Raw genomic sequence first — 13,451 nt, 5'->3', positions numbered from 1 at the left:
AACAAGTTCACTAAATTGTTTTTTAAATCTAGTTCAATGTCTGTCTTCACTATTTGGAGTTTGACACACTTGCATGTTAATTTTTCAGAAATGGCAATATGAACGGATTGATGGAAAAGTTGGCGGAGCTGAGAGACAAATCCGAATTGATCGATTTAATGCTAAGAATTCTTCAAGATTTTGTTTCCTGCTTTCAACAAGGGCAGGGGGTTTAGGAATAAACCTTGCAACTGCTGATACAGTAATTATTTATGACAGGTAATTTTATTGTTCCACTGGACCATCTCTATACCTCAAAAGTGGCTGCTTTACTGCTTTAGGTGGAAATCTTTTCATAATTGTGGGAACCTTTATACACCCGTGTGAGGTTTTCCTCCTTGGGTCATTGGAATTAGCTATTAAAGAAGCATCATCCTCGGATGATGGCTTTTGTCCCAAAATAAGAAAATTGATTTCTTACCTCCTGAATAAAATCTTAGTCAATTTTCTGAGGGCTAATAGGTAAAACTCTAAATCTTATAAAACTTAATCGTGCTGAGCAGGTCTCCATCTTTCTTTCTCTCTATCAGCTGTTTTGTAGAAACTGAAAGTACCTTCTTCTCCTTCTTTGTATCTACTCTTTCTACAAACTGTAGTTTTCTTAGTAAAGTTTTTCAGTCTTAGGGCTAGCAATGCAAGGGATACAACATTATTATCCTTTCCTTAAGCTAAACTATTCTATATCTTGTTTTAAAAAGTATTTTGAGTGACCACTGTAATTGCACTTTCCCTTTTCAATCCAACAACAACAACTTAACCAGTGTAATCCATTTGCATTCCCTCTTTCTTATTGTTATATTGTAATTGACCTATATCATTTTTTCTTGCATATTTGATTCACCCTTGCCATGCCAATTTGACTAGCTTTTTGCTTGTAGCGCTGTGGATCAAAAGTCATGTTACTCATTTCGTAATCTAGGATCATAGGTGCATTTCCAAAGTCAACTGAGACAAACTCTCCTATGCCTCTTTAGTGAAGTTTTTTGTCCACTTTGTGTCAATTCTAGATATGAACTTTGATTCAGTTGTGTGCTCGTTTAAATCTTGCTTAGTCAATGGGAGAATTAGTTCCACATTATGAAACTCTGGGAGCACCTCATTAATAGGAGGATACTGCATGCACCAAATTGTTCCATTATTTTTTGATAATCGAGAAATCCCCAAGAGCCAATTGGGCATAGTTCAAAATACGATGGATAATGCCCCCTTTTATACTCTTCTCAATTTAAAAACTCTAGGCTTTTGTTTGTGTTAGGATTCGGACTCGTGAAGATGCACTCAAACCACACATCGCTCGTGCTCATACCACTAGGCCAAAGCCTTGTGGTCGTTGCACCAAATGGTGTGTGGTAGGCTTTTGTTTGGTTCTTGTTATACTTCCCAAATTCTGTCAGAGAAACTAAATATCATGCGTTTCCTTGAAAACCCTAGGGAGGCATGACCAAACCATTTTCGACCAACTCAGGTAAAGAAGCAAGTGGAATCTCGCCGATTTACTTTCTTTGTATTACCTCACATCATCCATTCTTGTCGTACTACCCTAGCTAGTAAAAACACTATTTTCTAACTTCTTCCTAATCATATATCATATATATATATATATAAAAGAGAACCCTAGGTCCGCCTACATGGCGCCACCACAAACCAAGATTCCCTTTTAATTAATTTATTTCTAAAACTAGCCTTCCCCTTTAATGAAAAATTGTGGCTTTTATGAAAAGTTGCGACTTTTATGAAAAATTGTGATTTTTATGAAGAGTTGCGACTTTTATGAAAAGATGCGAGTTTTATGAAAGGTTGTAACCTTTCCGAAGGGGTGTAACTTTTCCAAAGAGTTGTGACCTTTCCGATAAGACACAATAAGCATTTGTTCACACTACCCTACTACCCTTTGTTGTCTATAAATAGAGGGATTTCCTTTCATTTTAAATCAACGAAAATTCTGTGCTTATTCTTCATCTTTTGCACAATTAAATTTTTGTGTACTTTGCTCCTGTTGAGTTGCCCACTGACACCGTTGTTTTTATATCAATATGCTGGTGAATAGAATCTGTCATCCTGAGAGGATCTATTCCTTTAAACCTTGGGTACTAGAGGGTAATAATTTCCTTAAAGGGACACTGTGCATTCAGTGGGCTCAATTTTTTCCTTTCTGTTTCATTCTATTGTTATAGATCCTGATATGTTTTTTTTACAATAATTAATTTATTCTTATGATGTTAATTGTTGTTTTTGAGTGTATGTTTTAAACTTTACTGTTTATGTTTCTGCAAAGTTATTGTTATAAGTATTTGTTAGTACAGATTAAATAACATACGTTAATTGAGTATTCACACAAGTTTTCTATGTTGAAATTGTTGAAGGTACAATTAAAAAATTCCTTAAAGATCTATACTACCATCTCTTGAAGACAAAATTCGAATTTGGTATGCCATTATAAGGACATAAAGACCTTAAAAACTTTATCACCCCTTGATGTGTGAAGTGAACCAGGAAAGAAGACAAGAATTAATAAACTTTTAACATGGATTGAAGGATGTGTCGGATGACCTATAGAGGAATATGACTAGGCTGGAGCCTCTTTTAATCTCAAAGACATAGATAACTACATAACAAAATTAATTGCTCAAATTCAATATGAAGTATGGTCCTATGTGGTTTGCGAGCTATTGCATAGGAGCGGGGGTTTTACCCTGTGCGCACCCAAAGGGTAGCGGCTGCGGGTTTTCCTTGTCATAAAAAAAATTCAATATGAAGTATGGACAAATTCTCAAGTTTACTGCAGGTTGTAAATACTTTTCTTGAAGTAATAAATGTGTTTCTCGACATTGCAATTAGAATAGAAGTGTAGTTTCAAATTGAACTTTGTCACTCTGGTATGTTTATTTTAAAGAAACACCCAAACAAACTGAATAGTTTTGTGTAATATTTTTTCTTATCAAGTACATATAATAAGTTGAATTTTTGTCCAATATGATACATTCTCCCTTTAATTTTCAATTTTAATAATTACTTATGATACTTTTAAATTGGGAACTTTAAATAATATATGTAAAGCAAAGGTAGGACTGAACTTTCTACACTTTAAAATTAGAATATTTGTTCACTTTTTTCAGCCATTTAAAATTTATTTATCCCTTCACCAACGATTATTTATTTATTAGAAAATTTAATATCTCAGGTTGATGTTCATTTGATTCCCCAAAAATATCAAATAGTAGCACTTCCCGGAAGCAAAAGAATAAATTATAAAATCAGATTAAAGATGATTGATTGAAGGATCGATGATAAGATATTATAATTATCATTTTCCTTTACGTTATTTATGTTCGTTACTATGTAATCTTGTATGTAAGATAATATAATGTTTTAGTTATAATGACCGATAGATTTTAAGTATTATTTTATAAATTCCGTGATATTTAATTCCCGCGCGAGGCGCGAGTAATTTTACTAGTTATATATTAAAACTTCATTTTATATACCTCTTGTCTTCTTTACCAAAACATTTATGCTTTCTATTCTGTGAGCCATACTTTCATTGAGACTAGGAATTGTTTTTTCCTTTTGGGGATAAATAATCCCGAAAATTATATTTTGGAAAATGAAAAGAGTATCAAGGAAAAATCCCAGAAATATCAAGAATCATATCCTTCAGATTCATTTATTTTCCTCTCCTTTTCTTTCTATCCTCGATATCCTACATGTTTTTGTCTCAAAAAAAATTGTGGCCTTTTTCCTTCACACTACTTCCTTCCATTATCTTACTATCTATAGTAGTTGAATTATTCTTTGTTTTTTTTAGGTGACACTCCTACAATTATCTTGATTTACATGTTTTTCCGTTCGTCCATAGTGACGCTATCTTCCCTTTTCATTTCGCTTGTCAACTCCACACCTTAGAATTACTCTTTATTTAGAACTAGTTTTATGCCATCCCATGCATTTAGAACTAGTTTTCAATGGGCTCTGGCTATAATAATGAGTGGAAGGTTGGATAATCCCTTTCATGTCGTTTAAAAATGGAACATTAAAGAAAGTCCATTGGCTTCACTGGAGACCATATCATAATTAGCATTTAACTGCAGAGAAGAGATTGCTTCCAACTCGTTTTAATCTGAAAGGATAAAAAGATTGCTTCCAACTCGTTTTAATCTGAAAGGATAAAAAGATCCTCCGGAAAACATTCCCAATTTCACGGAAAGCTCACCATTTTGTGAAACATTACCACTCACTTTTTCTTGTCTTGAGTTAAATAATTGAGTATTTGACATCATGACATGCAGATAAAGAGATTATTCTCACAATTTGTAATAATTTTTTTTTTTTTTTCTCACTTGAATAAACAAAAGTACGTCTGTCCATATGCCCACTCCTTTACTACTGATGTTTCTTGTAATTGTGAGTCAATCAACTATGCCCTAATCCTAGTTTAGTTGGGGAGGCTATATGAGCCATTGTGTCCATCCACTCTATTCAGATTCTTTTTGTTCCAGCATTAAATATAAAACAAATTATGGTGATCTAAAAGATGTTCTCTAGATCTCATTCTTATCACTCTACACATACATCAAGTCTTTAACTAGAATAAACGGACTCGTGAAAAGCACCAAATTTAATCGAAATATATTACAACAACTCGGCCTTAATCTTCAAAGTTGATGTCATGCATAAGTTCTGTTCTTAGCTAAGTCTGCGTTGATTTTGGAGGATTATAGGCTTTTTAAACAACTTCCTTCATTTTAGGTTTACCTTATGCTCTTTTATCATGTTCAATCATCATATATAGATTTGTTACATCTAGATATATGTATAGGATATAGGCAAATTATTTCAAGTGACATTTTCTCATTTTACCCCTCTGTGTGTGTTACTTGTAGTGTTTGTCGTTTGTGATCATTACTAATCCTATCTATTCTCCTATGACCGCACATCCATCTTAACATCCACATTCGACAACATTTATTTTTTTCTTAGGACTTAAAGGCCCAACATGCTCTCCAATAAACATTATTAGAGCAAGCAGTGTTCTTACGCTCGCTACTCAATCACAATTGTTAGCTTTAAGTAACTTTTAAATTTCTCACTTCTTTGTTTGTCATTGTTAGTTTAGAGTATTTGCTTTCATTGGCTTAGCTTTATGGTTCAACTTTTGCTTCATATCTACTAGAAATTGGTTCCCAGATTTATGCGAAGATTAGTAAGTTTGTCATTTTTGTAAGTGGGTCTAATTGAGGTTTTAACTTCATTCTATTCATTTTAGGCTTTGGTCTGTCTTCATGGCTGACTTCAGAACAAATGAATGAGTATAAATAATATGTATATTTTGTCCTTGTAGGCCTTTGCGAAGCTTCACACTAATGAATAAGCCCCTTTTCTTGGGCTTACCTCCTCCCTCACCCTTATTTGCCAAACTTTCAGCTTTCCGATCCACCAATGAATAAGCCCCTTTTCTTGGGCTTACCTCAACCCTTGTCTCTCAGTTGACTTGTCTATATAGTTCCATTGTTTTCCTCTTCGTTCAGTTCCAACTTCCTTCTCTTGCTCTTGTCCATGCCATTTCCTATTCTTCAACTCAGTGACACTTTCCATTAATATCTTTTAAATCGAACTTTCAAAAATCGACGTGGATAAGCAATTTAAATATATTCCTAATCATCTTTTTCACCCTACACGTGCCCTTTAATTGGACCCAGAAAAGTTTGATGCCTCTCCAATGTTATCCCATACCTTTCGGCAGCATTAGTTGAATGGCCTTCCTACTAATAATGTTATCTCCGCATCCATCCTTTACTACATTTCCATTTCATTCTCCATTGATCAAGGAACAATACTTGTTAGAAATTAAGTGTTAGTATTGGAATATAGAGTATAGAGCTGTTATGTTCTTATATGAGAGAATTTTTTTCGATAATTGAGAATTTTGTTCTAGTTTCAAAATTCGGTGCATAATCTGCTCGTTTACCCTTCTCCACTTAATACCAGACTTGGTTCATAGTATAATGGAATGGATAATATGTGCCTACCACACATCACACACTTTACCACCTTTACCAATTTAACCAAGGTCCCAGGGTTCTTGTTGTAGTCTCACACTTTTTTTTTTGATAAGGTAAACGATATTACTTTTGGGAGAAAAAAATCCATATACAAGCGATATACCAAAAAAGTAGCGAACTCACATTAAGAGTGTTATGTACAAAGACACCTAGTTCTCCTATACAAACAAAAACCTCATGGGTGCACCAAAATTCATTATAAGCCAAAAACTATTTTTGAAATATACAAAGTTAGCTTCTATCCTTTCGAATTTTTTGTTATTCATCTCTTTCCAAAGGATACACATGAGGGATAAAGGAGCAAAAATCCGATGTTATGCGTCTTTTCCGTAAAAGTCCCAACTGTACAACATATCCTTGACTGTGTCTAGCATGGTTCATCTACAGTCTGAGCCATTTTGGTCCTGTCCACCATAAGCTGGTGGTAACATGATGACACTAGGTATAATCCACATCTTCGCCAAATCGCCTGACTATGTACAAACATCATATCTTGTATTTAACAAATACAAATAAACAGGTGTTCCTGTATCCATAAATCATCTAGGTTTTAATATACTTTTATTGCTTTTCTATTATTTGTATGGTATTAGAGCCTTAAATATCTCTGTAGAGATGCAATATTTGACCGACAATACAAGAAAAAAAGTTTTTTCCTTTAGAATGCTCTCAGGCACATTTTCGGAAAACTCTCTCTCCTACTTCCTAGGAGAGAGAGAACCCTTCTTTCCGGTGGATCACCTGAGAAGTGAGAACCACCACCCTCCCTCCTTCTCAGCTATCTCTTTTGGTGGTCGCCTCTTTTTTCTTCTTCATCATCCTTTCAAGCTCCAATTTATAGTGAGGCAACAAGCCCTCTACAGGACGCTACTTAGACAGTATGTACAACTTCATCTAGTTTGCGGTTAGATTCAAGTCTTTTGATATGGAAAGAATTCCAGGGACCTCAGATGTACTGTTTGAGTAGACAGAGAGAAGTAGGAATGCAATCACGAGGACAACCTTTGATAAAACATCTTGGAGTGGATAGTAATGGTTCTAAAGGAGGCATCCAGGACTCAAGGGAGCACAATCTTTAGATGGAGGAAAAACAGACAACATATCTGAGATCTTTTGCCCTTGGAACTATAACAAGTACGGAAGATACATCAGTTTGATAAGTGTAATGGGCAGCAGAAGATCAGTTCTCATCATCCCAGAACTGACCTTCAATGCAGGGTGGGCAGAGATTACGGAGAAGGTGTCAAGTCTTATAAGTAGCCATAAGGGAAAAACTAACTTGGAGGCCTTCAGAATTGTAGATGAAAACATTCCCTATGCTGAGATGGTCAAGGGCTTTAAATGGGAAAATAGAGTAAGGAGGAGAGTTAATGGAGCTGTGAAAGAAGGAATCGTTAGCATTAAATGGCCCTTGTGTAGTGAGGTGCTCACTGCTCAAAAGGAGTCTGGTGGGAGAATACAATGCAGATTCTACACTATCAGAAATTTGGAAATGGTCCTTTACTAGCTGGAAACAAGCACATCGTTTGAATGTCTATTAAATGTGGAATGGTCTTTTTCTCTTTGAATGCAATTCCAAACAACTTGCAGAACTGGTCATGGAAGGTAGTTTGGGAATGGAGAAAAACCCCATTTAAGCTTAGTTGGTGGGCTCCTCTGGTTGACACTAAAGAGGAGAGGAATACATCAAGCTCGACATGGGTTAAGGTAATAGGCCTACCTCTCCATCTCTAGTCGTAGAAGATCTTTAAAGCCATTGGAGATATTTGTGGTGGATGGCTCGAAACAGAGGAGGAAACCACACTCCGGAACCACCTCCAATGGGCGAGAATCAGAATTCGCAGCTAACACAATAATATCCTGAGAGAGATCAAAATCGAAAGTGACGGAATAATCTTTGAGCAACAAGTATAGGCTGAGTTGCCGGCTAAGGTTTATAATGGAGAAAGGAGATCCCAAAATTACTTCACCCAGAAGTTGTCAAAAATCGATGGGTAAAGAGTTGCGATCTGACAGAGACTTGTTGAAAGGGAATAGACTAGAGCCACATGCAAAACCACGTGATGTAGCAGAGTCTAGTGGAGCAGGAAGCCGGGACAGTGACACTGGGCTTTGTCAACTGTATCCCAAAGATTTATTGGGCCTTAATACAAAGGTCATGGAAGGCCCTAAGCAATCAATTAATAAAAACACACGTGACCAACACATGGGCTGATTAAAAGGGCTTAAAGACATCAAATCCTTAGCTAAAAATTTCATATCAACACCGAAATCTTGGGAGCTCACTACGTTCATGGAGACGAATGGGAGAAGTGAAGCGGACATTGCTATAGAGGAGACTGCAAACATGATATCCCAGTCGAAGGACTGCAATGCCAAGGACAATGATACGTCGAGACAAACAGAGGGGGAAAGCAAGCCTAAAACCTCTGACCAATCTGGGACAAGAGAAGTAGAATTGCAAATACAACAAGTGCATCAACCAGAACCTGTTGACATGCATATTTCCACACAACTTGAGGTGACTGAGACAAAGGCGCCAAACTAGGTGAACTCTCATTTTTTGGAATTAAGTATTACTTACGGGGTAGCATTTGAGGGGTTTGAAAGTGAAAATCTAGACCTTCTCATGAAAATTGATGAGGAAGATGGCAATTGACAAAACGAAACAGGTGAAAGGCTCCACAACTCCGAAAAGCAAAGGCATATGGAAGAATGAACTTAAAAATCTACAATCCAGTCTTTGACAAGGAGGTGGAAGGGGCTAGGAGTAGGGGGAAAAACCTATTTTTAACCTTTAAATGAAGGTTAAGATTTTAACATGGAATGTGAGGGGTCTTAATAATTGGTCAACAAAAAACTTGGTTAAGATTTGTTTGCAAAACTGGAAGGACGATGTGATATGTTTGCAAGAAACTAAGGTAAGTGAAGGAGTAAGGCAATGTGGGACAACAGGGTGTGGAGGGGTACCAAAGTGGAGGAAGGCAACTTCTCTATCACGTATAAATTTGAGGCTCTTCATGACTCTTTCCTCTGGACCTTTACTGGTGTCTATGCCCCTCACACCAGAAAGGAGAAGCTTGACTGCTGGGAGTAAATAGCTGGAATGAGGGGTTTGAGCTAAGGGCCATGGGTAAAAGGGGGAGACATTAATACAGTGAGACATATGTTGGAAAGAAGGGGGTGCTCTAGAATCTCTAATGTCATGGCTAACTTCTCCAAATGGATTGAAAAAGTGGAAATCCATGACCCTATCTTAATTGGGGGTAGTAAATAAACCTGGAACACACTAGAACTATGCAAGGTTGGATAGATTTCTCTACTCTATGGAATGGGAGGAAAGTTTCAAGAACATCAGGCAAATGATTCTGCCTAGAGTTTAGTAACCTCTGACCACAACCCTATCATTTTGGAGTGTGGTGATTCGGAACAAAGGCAGTTTTACTTTAAATTTGAAAAATGGTGGCTCAGGGTTGAGGGATTTAATAAGCTGGTGCAAGATTGGTGGAATGGCTTCATGGTCGAAGGAATGTCCAGACTATAAATTTCACACCAAGTTCAAAATGTTGAAATGAAAAGTGAGAGACTGGAGTAGAACACTCTCTGAAATGGCCAGCAAAAAAAAATAGCTTACTTGAAGAATTGTCTGACTTGGATAGGTCTCAGGAGGATAGAGAATTATCCCAGGACGAGATGATGGTTAGGGCAACAATACTTGTGGAACTCGAAGTACTGGACAAACATGAAGAGAGAAATGGAGGCAAAAATCTAGAGCACTCTGGCTAAAGGAAGGGGACAGGAATACAAGATTTTTTTAGAGAATAGCAACAACACACAAAAGGTACAATACAATTGACAGGTTGGTGGTAAGGGGGGAGGAGGTATAGGAACCTGAATAAATCAAGAAAGCAATGATAAGTTGAGCCATGGAGACCTTCTTTCGACTTGACAAGTTGTCCTACAATCTCCAGAGAAGAGAATGAATGGCTTCAGAGACCTTTTACAGATACAGAGGTATTGCAAACAATTAAACTGTGTGATGGAGAGAAAGCTCCTAGACCCGATGGTTTCACCATGAATTTTTTCAAGGCATGCTGGGACATCTTGAAGGAGGACCTAATGCAAACTATTAACAATTTTCACCAAAGGGGGATCATTGAAATCTTTCAATGCAACATTTATAACACTGATTCCAAAGAAGCCTGGGGCTGTAGAGCCAAAGGATTTCAGACCTATTAGTCTGATTGGGGGAGTCCACAAAGTCATCTCTAAAATCATAACTGGAAGGCTCAAAATAGTCATGGGGAAATTAGTTGATGAATGCCAAATGACTTTTCTGAAAGGGAGATAAATACTTGATGCTTTTTTGGTGGCTAATGAATTAGTAGATTCAAGGGTTAAACAGAAGAAACCAGGGATCCTTTGCAAATTGGATGTTGAAAAGGTCTATGATCATGTCAATTGGAGTTTTCTCCCCAAAATTCTAAAAGACAAGGTTTTGGGAACATGTGGTTAAAATGGATCAGATTTTGTGTTTCTGGTGTGAAATTCTCCATCATCATTAATGGCAACACCACATGCTTTTTTCAATATCAAAGGGGTCTTAGGCAAGGGGACCCCATGTCACCCTTCCTATTCTTGTTAGTTATGGAAGTTCTTAATCACATGTTCAGGATTGCAAATGCAAATAGATGGGTGAAAGGCTTCAGTGCTTAGACAGGAAGAGGGGATGAACTAGAAATCTCTCATCTGTTTTATGCAGATGATGCCTTAATTTTTTGTGAAGCAGAGTCATGTCAAATCAGGCATCAGAGAACCATCCTGTCAGTTTTTGAAGGAATTTTAGGTCTTCGTGTAAACTGGCTAAAAAGCCACATCTTCCCTATCAACCAGGTTGGAAACTTGAATGAATTGGCTGAGGTTTTGGGTTGTCAAAGCAACTCTCTGCCAACTAAGTACCTGGGATTGCCACTAGGAGCTAAAAATAAAGCATTAGAGGTGTGGAGTGGGGTGATAGAAAGGTGCGACAAGAAATTGTCTAGGTGGAAAAGTCTACCTTTCACTAGGTGACAGATTGACCCTTACCAAGTGAGTACTTGATGGACTTCCAACTTACATGATGAGTCTCTTTCCTATACCAAAAAGCACCGTAAAGAAACTCATCAGGGCAAGGAGATCATTTTTATGGCAAGGAAACAAGGAAACGAGAGGTTATAATCTCGTGAAGTGGGATGTGCTAGCCCTTAGTAATCAGCAGGGGGTCTAAGTTTAAAGAACCTCAACAAACAGAACACTTCACTATTGCAAAAATGGCTATGGAGATTTTGCTCAGAAAAAGGGGTAGGGGAGATGGTTTACTCACACAATGGACCACGGAGGATAGGGCTGGGCATAAATACCTAATCGAACCGAATTATTTCGGTATTTCGGTATTTCGGTTTTTGGTTCGGTATTCGGTATAGATTTTTGTATTTTTCGGTATTTCGGTATGTGATTTTTGTATTGTTCGGATTATAATATATATATTAATATTATATTAATTATTAATATTAAATAATAAATATTATATCCAAAATTAGGTCAAAGACTCAACTTCTCTTTTCAAACTTTTTCATTCAATTCTCAGAACCTGCTGAACATGAGCGTCGCACCTCACACATCACCAGTTCCCACTTCCGGCGCTTTCCCACTTCCCACTTTCGGCGTCAACCAGCGACCGACCAGCAGCCGACAAGCACTCCAGTCTCCAGCAGCAACCGACCGGCGAGGTGGCGACCATCAACAAGGCATCAACCGACCAGCGAGACGACGACCACCAACAAGGCAGCAACCGACTGGCTATGCGGCGACCACCAACAAGGCAGCAACCGACCGGCGAGGCGGCGACCACCAGCAAGGCAGCAACCGAATTAACAAAAACCGAACCGAACCGAATTTGTATAAGGAGGTAGAAACTTGGAGACCCTCACTAAATATTCTTAATGTACAGAGAATAACAATGGAGGAGCAGAGCTGGTTATCTAGAGAATTCAATGAGGATGAGGTGCTAGAAGGGATAAGATTGTGTGCTTATGATAAAGCACCTGGGCCTGATGGTTACACCATGGCCTTCTTTCAGGCATTCTGGGAAACCATAAAGGAAGATCTGATGCAAACCTTCCAAAACTTTCACTGCCACCAAAGTTTTGAGAAGAGTTTCAATGCTACCTTTGTGGCTCTAATTCCTAAGAAGGTGGGGGCAAATGATCTAAGAGACTTCAGACCAATCAGTCTCATTACTGGGGTTTATAAAATAATTGCCAAAGTGTTGGCGGAAAGGCTGAAGAAGGTGATAGACAAGCTAGTCAACAAAAATCAAATGGCTTTCATTAAAGGGAGACAAATAATGGATGTTGCTTTAATTGCTAGTGAATGTATTGATACTAGGATTAGAGGAGATGTGCCAGGGGTAATGTGCAAACTGGATATTGAAAAAGCCTATGACCATCTTAATTGGGACTTCCTGATCAACATTCTTAGACAAATGGGTTTTGGCCCTACATGGCTCAAGTGGATTGAGTTCTGTATTAAAACCACCAGGTTTTCCATTTTGGTTAATGGAGAACCTGTAGGTTTTTTTCCTGCTGAAAGAGGTCTTAGACAAGGAGACCCTTTGTCCCCTTTGCTGTTTATCATTGCTATGGAAGGGTTGGATAGTTTGATGAAGAGAGCTTCTCTAAACAACTGGATTAGGGGTTTCAGAATCAAAAATAGGGTTAATGAGGTGATGGATATGACTCATTTATTGTATGCGGATGACACAATAATTTTTTGTGAAGCAGAGCAGGAACAACTCTGTCACATCAGAATTATTCTTGTAATTTTTGAGGCATGCTCTGGACTTAAGGTGAACTGGAGAAAAAGTAGCATTTTTCCTATTAAAGAGGTCCAACAGATTCAAGCTTTGGCCAATATATTGAAGTGCAAGATAGAGAGGTTGCCTACAGTTTATCTAGGTCTGCCATTAGGTGCTAAGCATAAAGCAGTTAGCATTGGGATGGTGTACTAGAAAAATCAGAGAGGAGATTGGCACTTTGGAAATCCCAATATCTATCCTTGAGAGGAAGAGTCACTTTGATTAATTTTGTTTTAGACTCTTTGCCAACATATGTGATGTCACTTTTTCCCATTCCCGGCAAGGTAGTCAAAGCTGTAGACTCATTGAGGAGAAACTTCCTTTGGCAAGGTAACAAGATTGAGAAGAGCTACAACTTAGTTAAATGGATGGCGGTTCAACAGAGCAAAAGATGTGGGGGTTTGGGAGTAAGAAACCTAAAGATACACAACAACAACTTACTTACCAAATGGTTGTGG

General features: G+C 37.6%; 1 protein-coding gene across 1 annotated transcript in view; it reads left to right on the top strand.

Annotated features, from left to right (window-relative positions):
• The window catches only part of LOC125827284 (CHD3-type chromatin-remodeling factor PICKLE-like), a 77,300-nt gene that overhangs the window by 25,876 nt on the left and 37,973 nt on the right, over nucleotides 1-13,451 (top strand). The window contains exon 16 of the mRNA XM_049506601.1: nucleotides 89-258. Coding sequence (XP_049362558.1) covers nucleotides 89-258 — 170 coding nt within the window. The remainder of the gene's footprint in view (nucleotides 1-88; nucleotides 259-13,451) is intronic.

The sequence above is a fragment of the Solanum verrucosum genome, unplaced genomic scaffold, assembly GCF_900185275.1.
Source record: "Solanum verrucosum unplaced genomic scaffold, falcon-dt-bn FXZP01000106.1, whole genome shotgun sequence".
Lineage (NCBI taxonomy): Eukaryota > Viridiplantae > Streptophyta > Magnoliopsida > Solanales > Solanaceae > Solanum > Solanum verrucosum.
Note: the sequence above shows the minus strand (reverse complement) of the source record. Positions and strands in the feature narration are given on the sequence as shown.